Consider the following 21,535-nt stretch of genomic DNA (forward strand, 5'->3'; position numbering starts at 1 on the left):
GGGCCTGATTCTCCTCTTGCACTTTGGTTTAATTCTTGTTGAATTTGAATGACTTCAGTGTAACTACTCTTGTCTAATACTGACGTGAGAGAAAAATCAAATCTAATGGGCACAAGTCCGCTTATAGGGTATGTCTACACAGCAAACAAAACCCCTCATCTGGCCTGTACCAACTTGGGCTCACAGGGCTTGCTGTGAGGGGCTGTATCATTGCTGTGTAGACTTTCCGGTTTGGGTTAGATCTCGGACTCTAGGACCCTATGGGATGGGAGGGTCCCAGTGCTTGGGCTCCAGCCCAAGCCCAGAAGTATGGACAGCAGTGAAACAGCCCCCACAGCCTGAGCCCTGTGAGCTCAAGTCTGCTGGCATGGGCCAGCCATGAATTTGTAGTTACTGTGTAGACATACCCTCAATTACCATGGTGCAAACCTGGAATAAATCCACTGACTTCAGCTGAATCCTAGGTGAGCTGGTGGGTCTTTTCTTCTTGCAGTAAATCAGTGAAGCAGCTCCAATTTTGACTGGATGAAATCAAGAGCAGAATTTGGCCCAGTGTTGCTGCACATGAAATGGATACAAGATGAGGGTACTAGAGAATGGTTACATCAAACATACTCCAGCTACAAAAATAGCCAAAGACTTTCATGCTCCTGTATACATTAAAATATATATATTTAAGAAAAAAGTACAAGAGCTTTGTGTGTGTAGAAAAACATTTATTAAAAAAAAATATTTCCCTCAAAACCACATAGAAGAATTCACATTACACCTGTATGTCTGTGTTGCTTTAGAAAGGTGCAGTGTATTTCAGAGGTAGCATGTATCTTCTATTATTACGATGCCAAACATAAGAGATGTACAACACGTCTAATCTAGTGGGATACTCAGCACAAACTTTTACCTAGAAGTGTTTGAGAAAGTACCTGCTACTCAACTGCAAACAGTTCCTTTTGTCACTGGTAAATTAAAAAAATGGTTAAATTATTTTAAAAACTGTCCCCTCTTTTTTAGACTGACTATATAGTTATTTTGAATCCATAATGTTTGTAAACAGGACACTCACAGAACTGAAAAGTATAGTTTTTTACATATTTATTTACGAGTCAATGCAACTGAAAGTCCACATGTCTGGGGACTAGCTAATGAAGTGGAACCAGATAAAAGGCATGAAGCTGGCCCGAAGAGCTCCGTTACATACCTCGATATTAAAGTCGTGTTTCAACAGGCAATAATTATGGTGGCCCCAGAAGCACACAAGGGCACAGCACAAAGTAAAGAACAACACCGTTTGTTAGCATTAGCAATTTTTTATTTTCCTTTTTTTGTTGCATAGGAAATGCAGTACTTGCTTCCAGTAATTGTATTGTAATGTGAGAAGGTGGTAGCACTAATGGTTGAATACAAGAGTTAAACTAATCCACACCAGCTCAAAAAACCTGCAGAGATTTAGTTGAATAAGAATGGATGCCCACAGTGATTCTCAACCAATTTCAATTCTTTTTCACAGAACACAGTAAAACTAAAATGGTAACTATGAGAGTCAATACAAGTATACGAGAGGTACAAGGGGCTCGACTCAAAACCATGAAGACAACATGGTATTAACACGGGTACTAAGTGATTTTCCAGCAGATCTTTCACACATCCATTAGAAGTGTTTTGTCCAGCAAACTGAAAATTAAAATGAGGAACTTGAGTGGACAAGGGTAAGAGGAGCTGGGCGAATGCTGAACTGTGGGAAGAAACCCAATACAGGTGCAGAATGGGGATTTCCCACTGATTGTATGTCCACAGCAAACAATTTTGTAAACCTCCATTGTATGGTATCGGTAACCATTATTTACCCTGCATTTCTACAGAAGTAACAAAACCAGTGGTAAAGGATGAGAGTTTACAGCTACCATACTCAACTCTAAAGCGAATCATTCACCTTATTTGCCTTTCTTCTTTCTAAAAAAATTATGAATTTGTAGAAAGGAGGAGGAGAGGGGAGATTTGGGTAAAGAATATTGTTTTATTCACTCATTGGCAAAGGTATAGACTAAGTGGAAAACAGTCTTCCTTAAAATCCACTGTAAAAAGTACCAAAGTTTACATTGTGAGTGTTTTCCTTTATGAATGGTCTCTGTAGAAATCAGAGGTAGCACACCTAGCATATTTTGCTATGGAACAGACTAATTCCTTTTGTAATCGAGGAACATCACACATAAATGCATAAAACCCATGTAATGGCCAGAGTGCAGTATAGGGCTGTCCTCTCCTCTACATTCCCCTTTCCTTTTAAAATTCTTGTGTATTTCAGGTATTGGACATGACATTCTGTCCCCTGCCATGGCCATCTTTTCTGATTGATTCTGCTCCTGTTATGGGGTGTGTAGCCCTCAGGGGACATAAAAGGCAGGCGGGTGCTTGTGCACAGGGAAAAGGGTCTTGCTGAAGCATATACTTAGAAAGAAAGTGTTCTCAGATTTGGATGAGAAAAGTACACCAAAATCCCGTGTTAATAGCAAATGGTCTTTTATGAATCAGGCCCAAAGTTTGTACAGAGTTTTGTTTGAAGGAAAAATATTGAAACTAAACAGCCACATGAGATTTTTCTTTTTTTTTCTTTTCTTTCTCTCTCTCTCTCTTTTTTTTAAGGATTTTTTCTTTTATATGAGGAGGTCTGATGTGAAAAAGGGTCAAGCATGGGTACCTGGTTAAACGCTGCTCATTAAGAAAGCGCTTTCGACATCAGCTAAGTCTCAGTTATGGGTTTGAGAACTATCCCTTAAATTTAAACTTTATACATATGTTCTCTTGGAATTCTTATGGTAGCTTTTGAGACAAAAATCTTACCAGGCACGGATTTCTGGTCTCAATACCCATGCCTGCCCTCTAGGAAAAAGAAAAAAAAAACCAACACAAGTAATACTGAATTTAAGTAAATGTATACCTCCAAAATACTGAAAACACCCCAAATCAAGAAAAGACAGAATTTGCGTTCTCAGTGAAATATTTTTAAACCTATCTGACACGAACCAAGTCAGAAAAAAAGACTAACATAACTTTGAGTAATATTCATACAGCTCACTAAGCATTATGGAATAGCATGCATTAATATTGTACGGTTATTTTACATCACCTATATCAGAAGGTTCTGACAGACAGCGAAGGCTACCGGTGTAGAAAAAATCTTACTTCAGAAGAGCAATATAATACAGATTTCACAGGCACTACATTTTAATATATCAGGTATTATGCTGGTTTTCTTATAATTCTCTCTGTCCTAAAGCTGGCATTATAACAATGACCAAAAAGGCAAGGATTTAAGTAAACGGAAAGTAGATACCAAAGTTGATATATTCTTTTTTTTTCAGACAGATTAGTGCATAGTTCTCATGCAGATAAACACTGCTATGCATTTACATTGTTGGAAAGCAGAGTGAATTGAGCCCAAGTTGTCACATTTTTGTAAATCATTTTGCCAGCCTGTAATAGCACCATGTAATGGATTTGCATTAAACATTAAATTGATTTCAGAATTGGTGACACAGTATTCACTACAGTTAAGTGCTATGGAATAGCTTCAATGTTACCTGCTATATATCAAAGCAATTTTCATCCCACTGCTTTTTTATTGGAAAAAATAAAAGGAAAATGTCCTCAATACTAATTAGACTATTGCACAGCCTTGGACTTGATGATGGCATAGCCGGGTTTACTGTCAAACAGTAATACATGCATTGACTTCAAGACAAAATTGGCATTGCAAGACTGATTTGATGAAAATCCTGCCTAGCAGGCAGCGTTCACTTCATGAGACCTTCCTTCAACAGATCTCATGAGATTTGTTTGTTTAGTTTTTAGGTGCCATTGAAGCTCTCCTTACATTATCATGCCGGTTGTGTTTTTAATTTTGTTCGATGGAGGCCTTCTAAAAAAAAAGAAAAGAAGAAGAAGATATTTCCAGAGACAAATGCAAAGTACAATATTAACTGACATTCTTTAAAAAAAAAAATCACCACAAGGAAAAAAAAAACTGTTTTAGGCTATGTATCTGGGTTTTTTTGTATTTTTTTGTACAGTAAATATTTTATAACACTGTTACTACAAAGCTGCAAAATATATGGAACAAAAAGAAATAGTGAAAGAAAAACAAAGTTAGAGGGATTTTGCATATTCCTGTGGGCTGACTGAATACTGTGGAGTTGAGGAAAGTTTGTGTTTCCTTTACCCTTCAACCTCAAGAGAGGAGGGATGAGCGGGAATAAAGAGCGGAGACAAAGTATGCCATGGCTGCCTAACTTTAGCCCGTAAGTTTTATGATAAAGGACAAGGAATAAAGAACGGCATTGCTGGGGTGCGCAGCACAACAAAAGCAAGTGGCCTAGTTCAAAAAAAGGAAAAGTGAGGAATGAACTAGTGAAAGGAATTTGTGACAAGCAATTTTTAAATCTTTAAATTTGTGGGGTGGGGGGAGGAGGGAGTTGAGTATGAGTCAGTATTTATGTCTGACAAAATTTCCAGAGAGTGGGTGGAGAGGGAATAGAAGTTGTTTGCATTATTTTTTAGCAAACTAATAAAACAATTTAAAAGGGGAAGGAAATGTAATCGGATTCTGAATTAGGGACCAACACTGTCCGCCTGGCTCTTGCATGTTTTCTTTATTGTAGGCTGCACACCCCAAGCAGCTGACTTGCTCAGAACTCCAGTCTTTGCTTTACTTTGAGGAATAAAAAACTGTTTGTTCTCCATACCTGAACAGAACTGAACTGCTGTGTTTTCTGCATGGTAATAAGGCGAACAAAAATTTAATTTAGTGTGTTTAATACTTTACAACCACTGTTGATTAACACCCTTGACCGCCTACTTAATGTTTTAAAGCCTTTAAAACATTTTTTTCTGCAACTCTGATCAGAATTCCCTAACTTTAGCGTCATCAAACTTAATGCGACAAAATACCTTCAAAAATACAGCATACCTGTACTGTCCATTTACAATGGTTCTTCAGTAGCCTATACTTCTCAAGCATAGGAATATGCTATACCATTGAGAGAAGAAAAATAACTGTATTTAAATACATACAAAACGGAAACAGGAAAGTTTTTAACTTAAATCCAGTTCCCAAAGGGAAAAAAAAGCAATTCTATGAACGCTGCCTTTATAACGAACAATCAGAAATTCCACTAAGCTAATTTGACAGAAATTTGTCCTCATTTAAACAACATTACAAAAGTCCTGCATTATAAAATAGGGTAGAATAAATCAGTGTACTCAATAAAACTATACAACATACAAATTACATATCTTCTGAGTGGGCAGTTTAATTCTCTCTCTTTGCAGCCATGACTACAACATGCTCACTAAAAACAACTAACTGCCCAAACTATTGCTTAAGTTTGTTTTGTTTAAAAAAGGGTGCAATTTTATTGTATATACAACCAATTTACTGGTAATACCTTGGCTTATAGCAAGGTTCTGACAAAATGTTTGTCTAGGCTTTTTTCCCTTCACTGTGAAGCACTGAAAGCTGCTATTTTTTAATTTTATTATTATTTTTTTTAGTGCACATATGTCTTAATAAAGTAATGCCCAGCTAAGTGCTATAGGGAAGGCAAAGGATGCTGGCTAGAGGATGTGATACCATATACTAACAATCACACAATACAACAGAGCAAAATGACTACTCAACCACTTATCAGACACATATGAAAATCCAAAACATTTTATTTTTTTCCTTAAATAGAGAATAACCAGTAAACAATTTTCAGAACTTGGAAGTTTAAAAACGTGCATATAAAAATGGGCATTATATACTTTTGTTGAATGTGGCTTGATTGCAGTCTGCTAATAAAAATGGGTGTGGGATCTGAAGAAAAAGGAAGTTTTTTTTTGTTTTTTTTTTAAGGCTTGCTTGTGAAAGGAACAATTGTAAAACAAAAATTGCTTGAAGCAGGGTTCAGCTTAGTGCTTCACAGTTTGACTGCTTCTCTAAGAAGAGCCCTTCCTGCATGTGCATTCAAAATCACATAAGTACAAAGACAAACACCTAAAACACACTGCGTCAAGTGCAGCACCAACTTTGGTCAAATAAAAAAAAATAAAAGAAAAATTAATAATTGCTAAGCTTTTCTACATGATATAAGCAGGTATTGCATATTTTCATATATCTGGGAAAAACAAAACAAAAGGAAGACTCCAAATAAAATGTAAAATGCAGCAACATCCAAAAATACTGATAATCTAGCATCTACAGATCTCAGAATAGCACTGCCACTGACCATACAGGACAATAAACACTACTCCTATCTGCGGAACAACTAACATTCTATTTAATTCTAGATGTTGAAACTGACAATGGCTGACATAAAAGTCACATTTACAAAAAGTGTCTCCAAATGCTTGACTAGGGAAAAACCCCTTTCAATATAGGAACATGTGCAACAATTCCACAAATAATCGCTATCCAGGGCAAGGCACATTGATATGGAATTTTTTGTTTTTTTTTTTGTTTCGTGCAAATTAAGAAAAAAAAAACAACATTGTTTCAGGGAAAAGATGAGGAGCAAAGTGTCTTCCCAAGAATTTCAGTTACTTGATTGTATAGGACAGTAGTAGAAACCCTTCTGAAGGGCCATACAAACATAGTTTAAAGGCAAGTGCCTGGAATAGGGATTACAATATTGTGTCTTAATGCACTCTACTTTACCCTACATTAACTATATAAAAATTAGTTACTAACACTAGAACATGCAGAGACTTTCTCTGATTAGCTGGACTTGCCAACCAGAACGTATATATATGTATAGTATAGGAAACCTTCTTAAAGTCACATGTGAAGCAAAGGGATGCTCCGCTGTCTGATAGGAAAAATCACTTGCACTCTTTTTTTTTATTTCTTCCTTTTTTTCCTTTTTTTTCTTTTTTTTTTTGTACATAAGATACAGGACGTTTGGGGTCCAAACTTTTTTTCTTTTTCAGCAAGTGCCCTTGCTTTGAACTGGCGTTAAGTTGTCACATCAGCATTCGTTTCTGTATTGTTTTCTTTGTAGTCCAGAAAAAGTACCAGTTCAGGGACACAAAGGTGTTTTAATTTCTGGACAGTTCTATGTGATTCCCAAGGTGTTTGAGAACTGATAAACCCTATATTGCCGGAAAGACGTAAAATTTGTCAGAATTGGCATAATCCATTATAGTGACTTTTAGCTTATAAAATTAACAGATATTATGATTTCATTTTAGTTATGTGCTTTGATAACAGAAAATGATTAATTAGCATTTAATGTAGTTAACATATTGTGGTAAAAGCACCATTAGTTTTTTTTTTTAATTTTCCTTCAGTTTTAAAGGGATACAAGTTTAACAATAAAAAACATAAAAAGCAAAAATAGCTCCCCTTTTTCTTGCAAGGCTGTTTTTTACCCCAATACTTTAGAGTCCTGGGGTGGAAGGACTTGGAAAACAAAAATAGAATTTTCAACAATCTCTATCTTACAAAGATATTTAGCTATCCAATGAAATTGCACTTTACTCAATTCAAAATTCGATTGTTTTGATTCCTGTCAGTTTCTGTCAAAACAGACCAACTTCCCCATTTCTGCATGAATTTTTGTGTAATTGTTGAAAATTGTTGAAAAAATGTTATGTAAGTGCAGCATTTCAAACTTTTTTCTTTTTTTTCCTTTTTTTCTTTTTTTAGTGAATAGTAGTAGTTTGATGTTTTAAATCACTCTGCAACTTGAGTGGAAAAAAACCTGTTGACAATGCTCATATTGTTCATGTTATGTATCTAACTGTAAAAAAAAAAAAAAAAAAAGACCAACAACAAAACAAAAAAACTGCATTTCCCCCCCGATCTGTTACAGAAAAACATGCCCCATGTCTGTCCTGTACGTTTATATATTGCAGAATTCACCTACTACAAAAGTTACAGTTTAAGTGTGTTTCATGATTTCTCAAGAAGTCTCACACCTGCATGGGAAAAAAAAAATCAATGAAAATGCTGTAAAACAGTTAGGCTCCATATGGAAAGTGTGTTACAACAGCGAGTCAGTAAGCAGCAGCAGAGGCTAGTTCTACCCAGTGTCACCTAATACTTACACTACCAATGAAACACTTCAAAAATTACAAAGCCCAACCATTTCCAGCACCATATGAGAAATCACAACAGTCCCGAAGGTGTCTAAAAAAATCTCAGAGAAGTTATGGCCTTTGCCATTGACCATAACATTTGCCATTTCCATGTACTACTTGTTTGCTGTCGGTAGCTGTTCATCTCTCCTTCCACTGACGTGAAGTAACTGCACGGTGTTGCTGCTGCTTCCATGTTACGGAGTTGGGAAGGAGTCAGGTGGTCTGTCCGGAGGGTGATGGGAAGCTGTGACTTTTATCCCAGGTACCAGGACTGCAAAACAGAGAGAAAACCTTTCAGTGGATTGCAATTCCAGATGTTTTGGAAGGAGCTGCAAATAGCACTGCGATCCTCATATTCGAAAGAGGGGGACAGAGTTTGAGGACTTGACAAACTGAGCTAATTGCACAGATTTGTTACCACTCACCCTTTCCTATGAACTTCAGTGTGGCTGATTTTAGCACTCCGAAGATGATATGGTCCTGACCCCAAGGAAAACCGAAGTGCCCCAGGCAGAGAAAGCAACTTTTTCCACAGGATCAGAATAAGCCCATTAGGGCCTGCATGGGCATCTCATTTACACTAGTGTAAGTCAAGAGTAGCTATACTAAAATCAATTTAGCTTTATTTTCACTGGGGTAAAATGGGTATAAGTGAGATTAGAACAGGGCTGGTGGAGTCACACCAGTGTAAAACAGATATGAGGAAGATCAGTATCAGATCCTGGGATTGTAAACTGAATGTGGATTTGCATGTGTACTGCTCTCTTGGGTATTAAAATAACAAGCAGTAACTATAGTTTAAGGTAAAAGAGCATAATGAGAAAGGCTCAGGTATGAGAGACTTGTTGCTGATAATCTACATTTTATATAAGCTCCTGTCATATCATATGAGATGCATAGTTGAACACATTCATACTGATGACAAATTTTACCACCTTCTTCCTCCAGCATTTCATGTGATTTATAGTACATCAGCCACAATATTATGTATTAATATTTATAGAGGCCCCTAAGGCAAGGACCAGGCTGGACTTCAAGATTATATGTTCTTGCCATGGTGGTAGGCTCTATAGAAACTGATAAACTAAATAATATGGTATGAGAAATGTTGTCAGTAATCACTTCATTAGCTAGCTCTTCCTTCATTCCCCTTTCTGAGCACAGACATACCATCCCCATATCTATTTCAACTATTGCATACGAATTTTGTATTCGTACTCAGACAGGCTGGGTAATTAAATGAAACAGTTTTCATACACACAGTTTATAAACAGAAAAAAAGTCTTCCAGGGTTCATGTAGCCACTGCTTATTATTTTATTTTAACAGCAGTGCCGAATCCTGCTCTCCTTATTGATTAAACAGTCCCATTGATTTTGATAGGGTTACGCACACAGATAAGGCAAGCAGGAATTGGCCCCCGGATGGTATCATAACGATCACAATTTTCAAGTTGTTCTGAACTTTACGTGTCTGTTTTACAATCATAATACAAATGTTATAGCTTTCAGAATGGTTTGAATGGACAAGGATGAGCTTTGTGAAAGTGCATAGCAGGGAGCAAAAGGGTTAAAATTCAGACTTGATCATTTCAATAGATAATAATCCTTTTATTGCAGAGGTCCAGTTGGCTACCATCAAGATTTGCCTGATTACACGGATAAACAGCAAAATGATAGTTATATACATTGGGGTAAGATTTACTGGCCTCGCAAGTAGACTTTTATTTCAAAAGCAGATTTTTAAAAAATACATGGCCTGTGTTTTCAGACGTGCGTTATTGTTAACCACTTGCTTTAAAGAACTCAGGAAGGCAAACTGCTCTGGCAAATACACATCAACACCTTCCACTCATTCAAAAAAGCAGTAATTGTGCAATATGTCCAGACCGCTGCTAAACTGGCATCATGATTAGGCCCCTCTCGTCTTTGGACATCTCATTTTTAATAGATCGGATTTTGATTATTGGGGTGCTAAAGTGGTCTGGAGTTTTAATTACTGAAGTGTAAGGAAACCAGTTTGAAACTCCTAATCTTCCTTCAGTGCAGTTAAATGCAGTATTTCTTTTAATGGTTCTTAGTGCACATTTTGGACAGCAGGGGGTGCACTTTTCTATACCACATTTCTCCCTGCTACTCACTGCATTACTAAAATATTCTGCAGTGCTTCTGCACTCCTCTTAAAAAGCAGAAAGTTTCTTCACACATCTTACTATTCAGTGTGTGCCTTGCAGACAAGGTTACCCCAGAGCAGCTCTGTAATCCTTCACTGAAATAGGCTTTATTGATTGCTCTGGTCTATTGTTCCCTTTTCAAGTCCCCCAAGTTCAAGTTCATCCTGGTGTTACATCATGTCTGGTTGCTCCTAGCAACCAGACAGACCCAGACGTGACTATCATTAGCAAGAAACACTCTGCTCTCCTCCCACCAACCTACCAGTGGCTCTGACGTAGCAGGCCCACTGCAAACACATTGAAGTATTTATTCTGCCTAATTTATGACCTACACAGCAAGAGAGACCCCCACTCCAAAAACTAACACTGTTGTATATTTAATTAATCTGTCTTTCTCTGGCACTTGGGAAAGTTAGACAAAGGTCTAATTATTGTGTTTCACTCCCCACACTTTTCTTTTGGGGCTGAATATTTGCATGGGAAAAGGAACTACAAGACTCAGTTCTGCTTCCCCCCCGCTCCCCCCCAAACCCCCTTTTTTTCCCTCCGCTGCCCTATTGACATTTCATGAAATACTTTAGCTGCTTAAGGGAATTAGAAAAAAAAATCTGATGTGAATGTAACTCCTTCTGAGTTGGTATTCTGTAACACAAATCAACTCATGACATGTTTAAATTTAAATGCTAACCACACACTCTGAGAGTTACTTTAAAGGTTAGTTTTTAATCAATAGAAGTTGCTGACTCTGAAGTTTTTAGCTGCGCAGTGCAGCTCTTGTGCCTTTGTCTGGCGTTAGGCTTTCAAACTTTTTTTTTCTTGAGATGATTTTACCAATGATTTGCAGACACAGAGTGCTATTGTGCTCTTGACTAGCAACATGTCAATAAAGGAGTAGAGTTACCATGCACTGGGGTGTCAATATGACTCCTGCAGACACAGTTCAATCTTAATAACAAGGAAAAACTTAATTAACTCTTTCAGTATTGAACTGAAACATATTTTTGTAAACTTGTGTCCAGTGACGTTGTAATCCAAATTACCTTCACATAAAAGCTCATTTTAAGAATAAGAAATTCAAATGACAAACACATCCACATGGCACTGGCTATTTTTGCAACTATTCTTTGATGAAATATTTTATATGCTGAGACAGCAGAATAGCAAGATTGAAACAATGCATTTTGTCATCAGATCCTGCACTGCTCTCAAGATACCATTTTAATTTATATTTTACAGCAGAAATACACATGCGTAATTATCCTGTTTTTCCTAGACAATTTTTTAATATTAAGAATCCACGTCCCCCAAACCTTACATATGAGCTTAAATCTTCTTGGATTATGTTTGAAGAGTTCAGTTATCCTTTTGACTCACCTAGGAAACTTCCACTGCAAAGGAGGAGCAGACCTCAACATATAAAATGAAAAATGCGTATGAAGCACATAACAGAATATGCAGCTCTGAGATCTGTGATTTGCAGTGTTCTCTGTATGATTAAAAGGCGCAGTGAAACAAGCAAACCCAAATCTATACGTATGGAATTTTTTGCTATTGCTCCCCAACATAATTTAAGCTTGACTATGCTTTCTGGCTACCGCCTACATTTCATCCTTCTTTCATGTCCTGCAAGCTAACCTACTGCATCCAGCTGGGGAACAAAAGTATTTCTTTTCTTAATTTTACATCTCCATTTAAATTGCATGCAATATCACAACCAGGATGAAGTTATCTTTGTGCATTTTACCAGAAAAGCAAACATTTAGCTTTGACCCATATTTATCTTTTTAAAAAAAACATACTGCAGTGGGGAGTTTAGAGTTAAATAAATCCACTGGCCCAAAAGGTCCTAGCTTAGTAAAATTACTGCTCTATAGTCAACAGTATTACTACAGTTCTGTATTGACCTACAGAGTATCTCACTGTCCTATTCTAGTGTTCAAGGTGAAACATCAAAAAGAATTCTGCAGTCCAGTACAAGATCTTAGCTTTCCTTTCTCCAGTCAAATGAAGAAGTAATCTCATCAGGTTGAAAAGTGCTGACTAAGGATTTAATAAAGTGCCTGCAGATGTGTGTCATCTCTAAGGTATTCAACTCATGTAATGCAAAACAGTTCCACACCGAATGTGCTTATAAAATTCCATTTAACCATTGCGGAGCTCTATTTTACTGTTCTCGGAGGAGTATTATCACACTTTTTTTTTCTAATTTACAGCACGATGAAAGTTGAAGCTTTACACTGCCAGTATCTTAGAATCCTCACACTAGTAAGGGGTTTTATGAACCATAAACAATATCTACTTGACTGAATCCTAAACAGGAAGACTGAAATGGCAATTACGTTTCTTTGATAGTGCCAGTCTATTTGTTTTTTATGCTATTCTGAAGATAGCACAGCCACAGACACAAAACCTTAAGCAACTTTTGGCACTTGTGTCCTTTGTACTGGAAAGAACAACTAGGAAACGCACTGGAAACTGGCATATTTACAAGAGAAAAGCAGACAGCACTTCACAGATTTCACTAACAGTTTTGCCTGGGTCAGAAATATAGAATCAGGCCCAAAGTTTATTAAAATCTTCTCAATACAGCCTTCCTATGTGATTTATTGAAATGTAACCATAAGCGTTTTCTGTGTGCTTTAAAACAAAACAAAACAAACAAAAACTTGTTAGGATTACTTCTACCTGAACATTTCCTGAAATAACAATGAGGCCTTTCACTTAAAGCAAAAAGTGGAGGTTGTAAAGCAGCAGTATCTGGTTTTCAAATTAAAAAGTTAAACAAAAGTCCTTGAGGGCAAAGTTTAACACTGCGGAAGGAGGTGGTTAATGTGGAATCCAGAACTGGGTGTGACAGTTGGCTTACTTCTCTAGGCTATGTAGGTTATTTGAGGACATTCACACATTTAAATCTCTGACTAACTCCACACACAGGAGATTTTTCTCCGCATAATCCATTTATGTCTAAGGCCTTGTCCACACTAGACCCATTTTTAAAAATTCCCACTGGTGGTAGGGACAGTTGAGTGTTGGTGTAAGCGAGCAACAATATTTTAACCAACGTGATGTCATTCCTCCTGTTGCTACCACTGGAAGAGCTGTGCTGGTGGGAATGTGTGAGGGAAAAAATGTCTAGCATCGATATAGCTTAAATGAAAATTATAGCCATATAAACTTGTCCCCCAAATGGGGAAGCTGTTTGGGTAGCAGTACTGAATCTTAGCTTCAAATGTCAAACAGTTGTGAAAATTCATCACAGTGCACTAGTTCTAGTGATTTTCTGGCACTGATTTAGAGCTCCCAGTAACACCCTCATTTAAAGTAGGGCATTTCAAACGAACAGGGCCAAAATCAGATGTTCTATGTGTAAGCAGTGTCAGGGTGAGCTCCACCCTGACATCTGGTGGTGAGGTGTGGCAAGTTGTGGAAAAGAACTTCAGGGGCCGATCTCATTTGCATAGGCACACCCACCCCGCCTAGAATGAGGCCATAGCTGCCCAAATGGTCACTTTGGCTGCTGTGGGATCCCCAGTGTCTCTGTTATTGGGGCAGGAAGAATAAATTGTTATTACCCTGATTATGGGAACTGTGCTTGGAACTGTACTTGGCCTTTTGTTATGATGGAGGGACTCACCATCAACTAAGTAGCACTCGCTAGGCAAGGGTCATGGGTTCCAAAACTCTCTGAATGGAGAGAGGTTGGGGACAAGTATTAATACTTGGTAGCATGGGCCCCTTGGTGAGGGCCTTATATGCTAATTGCACTTCCTCCTCTCTCCACTGTGGGATATCAGAGCTAATTTTGATTTCATTAGGAGTCTAGTTACAGGCTGCTGAGCTCACATTGGGCTAACAGTGCACCAGCACTGAGGCTCCTCTACTACAAGCTGAATTCAGCAAAGAGCTGAACTGGCTAAGAGCTGAAATCACTGAGCGTTCTGTTAAGTAGTGGGGGAGTCTGAAGATATAGTGTGGAGAAGTTTGCGGGACGGCTGGAGTGCCTTGTGGACAGGCTGGTAGAGCAGTTCATGGGACGGTGGGAGCTGTTTGTGGGCTGCGGAGCGGAGCTGAGCGAAGCAGTTCATGGGGCGGCTGGCGGAGCGGAGCGAAGGCCTATGGAGCTGTGGGGCAGTCAGCTTCAGATCATGTAAGGTGCCTTTTACCCCCACCCAGGTTGGGAGGTAAAGCTCTGCAGATAAACTTTTGAAATCTGGGGCTGCCCTGACCAGGGACAGAGACTTTTGGGTCATTGGACTTTTGGGACTTTGGGTGATTTGGGGTTGCTGGACTCAAGAACCAAAGGGAAAGGGCATGCCCCAATTTGCTTGGGGTGGGTTTTTTGCTCATGGGTTGTGTTATGAATCCTGTTGGTGGTGTTTCCCCAACATAATGCCACATTGTTTCTCTCTGTTATTAAAAGGCTTTTTGCTACACTCAGACTAGGTGCTTGCGAGAGGGGAAGTATTGCCTCTAGGAGGCGCCCAGCGGGGGTGGTATATATTTGTCCCAGGTCACTGGGTGGGGGCTCAAGCCGGTTTGCATTGTGTTATTGGAATGGATCCCCTAGATATTGAACCCGGCCCTTGTTGCTGCCAACTCTGACGGGCAGAAGGGTTACATATGAAACTTCAAAGGTGAACAACATTCCTCGTAAGCAGCTGAAGCTTCACTGAAGTTAATGTGGATGCAGCCGCTTTTTACCAGGCCTGGATTTGGCCCACTGGTTTCAACAGGGTTTCACCAGGCATATGGAGACCCACTGTGTCTAAACTGACAGGTGAATAGTAAAGACATTCTGAGGTCATTTTTGTGCCCATGGCAGTTATTTTTCTTAGTGCTGGGATTAATTATTCAGTGATTAAATGTTCCAAAAGTAAATACCAAAAGGGACAGAAACAGCATGTTGGTCATCCCCAAAGGGAAGTAAACAGAGTGAATCTTCTGGTTGTCCAGAGTCTAAGTACAGTATAGGCCGCCCACCAGCACAATCGTGTTTGCACAGACTCAAAAAGATAAAAATCCTCCCTGGAGGGGCATAACTCTCAGGCGAGGTGTACGGTAGCTCTGTATCCAAAAACTTTTGTGAGAATGCCAGCTGTGGCAAACTGTATTGAATTATGTGCAATAATTTTGTAATATGGACTTCTGGCGGCTGACTACTAAAAATGCATAGGAGTCCAAACCACTACTATCTTGGGACTAACAAACTTACTTCAGTTAAGAGTTCTGCTTGGTTCAAACCTCAGGTTGGGAATAACTAGTGCTTTTACCCCCTAAAGTCACCCTAGCCCCTCCAAAATCTTTTACAAACATACTAATGCAGTAACTGTTGCTGTTGTGCTAGACATCTGAACATTTCAGCTAGTGTCCCAGCTGGCCCCAGATGTTTCTTAAGCATAAAGCAATGTTCTGAGCTGTAGACCCCCTGCCTTCAGAACCTGAAGAACAGAGGATTAAAGGTTGACTGAACTGTGACATTCACATTTAGTCTGAATATAATACAGTAAAGACTTATCAATGGCAAACGTTTGAAATATAATCCAGCCAGCAGACCAGGCACTCTGAATATGATGTATAAATTATGTATGGTAACTTAAGATCTAAATTAGATCTACGAGAAGAAAAGGTTCCCCATTCCTTGACTCTAACTAAAAGAAAGTGATTGCACAATAAATCCATTTGTATTTTATTTTAGTTTTATTTTTGCTTTTCAAGGCAAGGGTTCTGTTTTATTTTATTTTGGTAACATTTTGTGAAACAGAGAGGTTTGACTTTTTTACCTCGTTTCTAAAAAGTTAAGAGAATGAGCCCTTTTATTTATTACTAAGTTGACTTTGAAATAGGCAAAGTAGGTCTTCTAAACTTCATGGCAAACAGTGAAAGCTGACCACGGCAATGCTAAACCGCAAACCAGTTTATAGGGGGGGCTGTGGGGGAAAGGAAGAAGAAGAAGGAGAAGAAGAAAAAAGTAGTCAAGCAAATGAGAGAGAAAGAGAGAGAGAAAGAAACAATCCCATTTTGGTTTTTGTTAGCGGGCGGCTAACTACATAGATCAGAGGCTTTTCAAAAAATAAAAACCCCCACTGTACACAAAGCACAGGAAAATGTAAGGAAAAAAGGAAAAAACTAAAAGCAGCTTAGAATGTGTTAACTCTGCCATTCTGTCAGCTTAAAGAGTATTTTATGCTTGATCAACAGCTCTCTTTTATTATGCTTTTCTTTCATTCATTCAAGACATCAAAGAATTGAACCACCAGTGTACCTGATCTACTAGAAGAACTTGTAAGGGTGTTCTAAAGAAATGGGGGTAGTGGGAGCCAGACACCCCTGCGGACAAGGCAGTTCAAAGAGAATATTTCAACAATGATTACATTTTGTAAATCTTTTTACGAAAGACAGCTTACTTCCTGCTTTTTCATGAAAAATAGATTCTATCCATTAAAGTGAGCCCACAGTATGAAAGTTACTTGAGATCTGAGGTACAGCAAGGGGATTAAGGCGAGCTGAGATCTTTCAGAGACTTCCAATGGGTTCTCTAATATTTGTTGCTACCATAAAGTTTTCTGATTGGAATACAAACAGACTTGCTGGTGGCGGCAGTGCAGCTAAGACATTTGAACAAACTTTAAACACGTTTTAAAAAATGATTTTGTAGTATTCCAAACAGTCCAGGCTAAAGTCATCTCAAATCTGCCAGACATCCCTAATCTAAAATACAGCACACAAAGCCAAGCCAGCTGTTTACTTTTCAAAGCCCATGGTGGTTTCTGCATTGGTAAACTTCAGACGCATAGAAGGGGATTCGAGCCATGCCACACCGCAGTGCCCTGTCATCTTTACATACAGTCATAGAACAAAAAAGGATGTTAAAGCAAACACTGAAGTATCTTGCACCAAAAGACCCTCTATGTGGACATCTCCTGCATTATTGCCAAAAGAAGCATTTTTTTCATCCATCCAGTTCAAACTTTCATTAAAAACACTGATTTAATGACTAAAAATGGTTTGGTTGTACTCAGAGATTACCAAAGCATGACCTACCAGACAAATATAGCCTGCAAGGTTCTACAACGTGGCCTGCAGCTGCCCTCATCTTTAATATAATTTGGCCCATTAATAATAGTTCAAGTAAGCAACACTCCACTTGAACTGAACAGAAACACTGCATGCTGGGTCCTGCAGATGGTGTCAACTGCACCGTTGTGTTAAAGATGCCAGCAACCCTGGAGTCTATGAGTTACACTTCTATTTTACATATATCAATTGTTGCAAGGAAAACCAAGAATCCAAAACACTAATTTTAGCAAAGAAGTGAATACATAATTAAAAAAAACATTTTGGATTAAAATGTAAATGTTTTTTAAATGCTATCAGCTTTACCAGTCACCTATAAATTTCCACAAGGCTTATTCTACCACAGATACAGTTAAAATTTACCAAAGAAGAATAGTAGTTTAACATTTATTTAGTTAAATCCTACCTATTTCCTTCCCCTTTTGTTATAAAACATATATCTAGATTTACATCTACCCATATTGATATAGAACAAACTCACAAAGGAGCACTATATATATTGTGATCACAAAACACAATATGATGTGATTTTATAACATTTCAATAGGAACAATTCCTGGTTCTAAGACCATTATGAGCTTATTGGCTTTTTAATCAAAATATCTTTGATTTTGCCCCTTAAAATTACTAAACACCCTCTTACATATTATATGAGGGATGTTCTGTAATCTTCTTCCAGTTTGATGCAGCAGGAATATATTTCCCAGTCACTTTGCACTCTACCCAAAATTAAATATGCAGGGAAGTGTGGGATAGAAATCTATTTCTCACTGGCCCCTCTCTCCCCCTCCCCCCTGACCCCTTAGTGCTGGTACAGTACTAACAGCAACATGGTTTCCTGTTATACAGAGCAATGCTTTCTGTCCACTTCTACGGGAACACATTTGCAAGTTCAAGTTCAGGTTTAAACTAAATAAAACGCTTCTCAGGCGTCTATAGCCAGCCCTCATTTACATGTGATCTCTCTGAACCTCTTCTGCGTTAGCTCGCTCTGTTTCCAGGGCCCACCGAAGGAATGTTTTACAGTTAGAGCCTGCAGTGCTTTCTCAGGCATTTTAGACTCAGAGGCCCAAGTTTCAAGCTGCAGTATTAAAAGTTTCCACAGAACTGCTGCAGAGAGAGGGAAGGAGGGAGGGAAAGAAGGGGAACAATATCTTCTTAATTATCTCTATACAGATCTACAGTTAAAGTATTACTTTTTAAAGGGACATAATTTACCGTGTTATAACAGCCAGCATGTACTTTCACCACACTGTAACCCTCTCTGTTCTTCATTGTACTCCCTGCTCTTGTTATTTTTTGCAAAATTCTTTGTTACCAGGCCCCCTATACTGTACGCACAGTTTTATTCAATTTAAGCCAGCCCCTGCAGTCCTGAGAGATGCAAAGCTCCCACTGAAGTCTGGGGAGCTTTGCCTATATCAGGACTACAGGAACAAAGTCCTTAAAATTCATGATTTATCTAAACTTCTTTACTTTTATTGCTTTAGACAATTAGAGGAAAACACACACACAAACCAAGTCAGGGCCTCCCAAGTTATATTTGTGGCTTGGCAGCCTAGAAACACACACACACATACTACAGATTTGCCTCTGGGACTCACTCCTCTGCTCAGTGCCAACTGGGAGCAATGATGGAGAATGAGATTATATTACTGAGCCAAGGAGAACGTGCAGAGTCCAGAGGTGGGGTGTGGAGGGAGAGACAGAAGTGTTTGAGGGGGCTGGCTACCCTCTGTCTGCCTGCACGTTGCTACAAAGACTCCGGGCTAGTCTACACTGGCAACGCTGAAGTGCTTGTGTGGTAGAATCTCCTTCCTTAGAGGTTTTTAAGGTCAGGCTTGACAAAGCCCTGGCTGGGATGATTTAACTGGGAATTGGTCCTGCTTCGAGCATGGGGTTGGACTAGATGACCTTCTGGGGTCCCTTCCAACCCTGATATTCTATGATTCTATGATTCTATGGTTGCGGTGCACTAAAAAACCCGCCTCAACGAGGAGCGTAGCTGCCAGCGCTGGGGCACTGTTTACACTGGTGCTTTACAGCACTGAAACTTGCTGCACTCAGGGGAGTGTTTTTTCACACCCCTGAGAGAGAAAGTTGCAGCACTTTTAATTGCCAGTGCAGGCAAGCCCTCAGCCTTTTGGCTTTGACAGTACTTAGGAGAAAGGCTAGTTATTGCCAATCTTCTGGAGAAAAGGGAGAGTGTCATGTGAGAGACAACCCAAGAGCTGTATCTGGGGGGGAAAAAAACTTGTAGTGTAAACTGGAAGGGAGGGTAAACCCCCTGCATCCCTATTAAAACTAGCACACAACGCAAATCCCTCTGAAAACCCTACAGTATCTCCTCTCTGGGACTGAATGTTCCAGTGGTGTGTGTGTGGTGTGCGTGTGATGAGAGGACAGGACGGGGGTGTTTATGTCTGATGACTGGACTCCATAATCTTAGAATATTTTTATATTGCAGTAGCATCCCAAGGCGCTGATCAGGATCAGGGCCTCGTTGTGCGAGGTGCTGTACAAACACATAGAAAGACATGGTATGTCTTAAAATCTTATGGTTATATCACCTAGCTGTGTGCACAACCAGAGCGTTAAAGAAGTATTGGGGTATTTTTTGCCCTGGATCTAGGCATTACTGATTTCTTGCAGGCATCACAGCAGATGTGGGTCATGAAGAGGGATTTGAATGAGCAGAGGGCTTGCAGACTACTTTAAAGAAGGAGTTCTGTGTGTAAGAGTAACATGGATGAGAGCACAAAGATGGTTGGAGGAAAAGCGAACAAATGAGCATAGTTGGCATCGCTGAGAGCTAAGGAGGCATGATCGTCGCAATAAGAGACAAAGCAGATAATCAGGGAAGAAGAGAGTTGTGAAGGATTTTGAAAATAAGGATACGAAGTTTGAACTTGATGCAGTAGGAAAAGGGAAAGCAGTGGATGGACTCAGGCAGGTCAGACGATCTTAGCCATTTCGTTTTATAAGGACTGGCAGAAGGACAATATGGGTGTCGGGGCATCCAGGGGAAGGAGGTTAAGTAATCAAGACATGAGATAACCTTGTACAAGTGTGGACAGAAAGAAAGGTTGGGTGTTAGAAATGTTAACGAGAGAAAAGCACAAGGATTTTGACATGATGTGGGTGCACTGGGCAAGGGAGAGGGAGGAGACAAAGATGACCATAAAGCCATAGGCCTGAGCAACAGAGAGGATGGTGACATTGTCAGTAGTGATAAAGAATGTTTAGTCTTCTCCAGACTAAACAAACCCAATTTTTTCAGTCTTTTCTCATAGGTCATGTTTTCTAGATCATTAATCATGTTTGTTGGTTTACTCTGGACTCTCTCCAATTTGTCCACATCTGTCCGAAATATGGTGCCCAGAACTGGACACAATACTTCAGCTGAAGCCTTATTACCACTAAGTAGAGTGGAAGAGTATCAGAGGGGTAGCCGTGTTAGTCTGGATCTGTAAAAGCGGCAAGGAGTCCTGTGGCACCTTATAGACTAACAAACATATTGGAGCATAAGCTTTCGTGGGTGAATACCCACTTCGTCAGATGCATGAGCAGAAGAATTACTTCTTGTGTCCTGAGGTCCCTTCCAACCCTAATATTCTATGATTATGATTCTATGAACACTCCTGCTAATACAGCCCAGAATGATGTTCGCTTTTTTTGTAACAGCGTTACACTGTTCACTCATATTTAGCTTGTTAGTCACTATAACCCCCAGGTCTCTTTCCACAGCACTCCTTCCTAGGCAGTCATTTCCCATTTTGTAAGTGTGCAACTGATTGTTCCTTCCTAAATGGAGTACTTTACATTTGTTCTTATTGAATTTCATCCTATTTACTTCAGAGCATTTCTCCAGTTTGTCCAGATCATTTTGAATTTTAACCCTAACCTCCAAAGCACTTGCAACCCCTCCCAGATTGGAATTGTCCGCAAACTTCGTAACTGTACTCTCTATGCCATTATCTAAATCATTGATGAAGATACTGAACAGAACCAGACCCAAGACCAATTCCTGCAGGACCCCACTTGATATGCTCTTCCAGATTGACTGTGAACCACTGGTAACTATTCTCAGGGAACAGTTTTCTAACTATTTATGCACCCACCTTACAGTAGCTCCATCAGAGCTATATTTACCTAGTTTTTTTAAGAGGTTATG

At 39.1% G+C, this 21,535-nt stretch overlaps 1 protein-coding gene across 4 annotated transcripts in view; it reads right to left on the reverse strand.

The window, feature by feature from the left end:
* Window positions 1-741: 741 nt before the first annotated feature.
* The window catches only part of NFIA (nuclear factor I A), a 464,567-nt gene continuing 443,773 nt past the window's right edge, over window positions 742-21,535 (reverse strand). For all 4 annotated transcript variants that reach the window (XM_084637844.1, XM_084637843.1, XM_084637846.1 and 1 more), the window contains one exon: window positions 742-8,386. In XM_084637844.1, the coding sequence (XP_084493970.1) occupies window positions 8,369-8,386 (18 nt within the window). In that variant the 3' untranslated portion in view covers window positions 742-8,368. The remainder of the gene's footprint in view (window positions 8,387-21,535) is intronic.

This window comes from Lepidochelys olivacea (genome assembly GCF_965140295.1).
Source record: "Lepidochelys olivacea isolate rLepOli2 genome assembly, chromosome: 8".
Lineage (NCBI taxonomy): Eukaryota > Metazoa > Chordata > Testudines > Cheloniidae > Lepidochelys > Lepidochelys olivacea.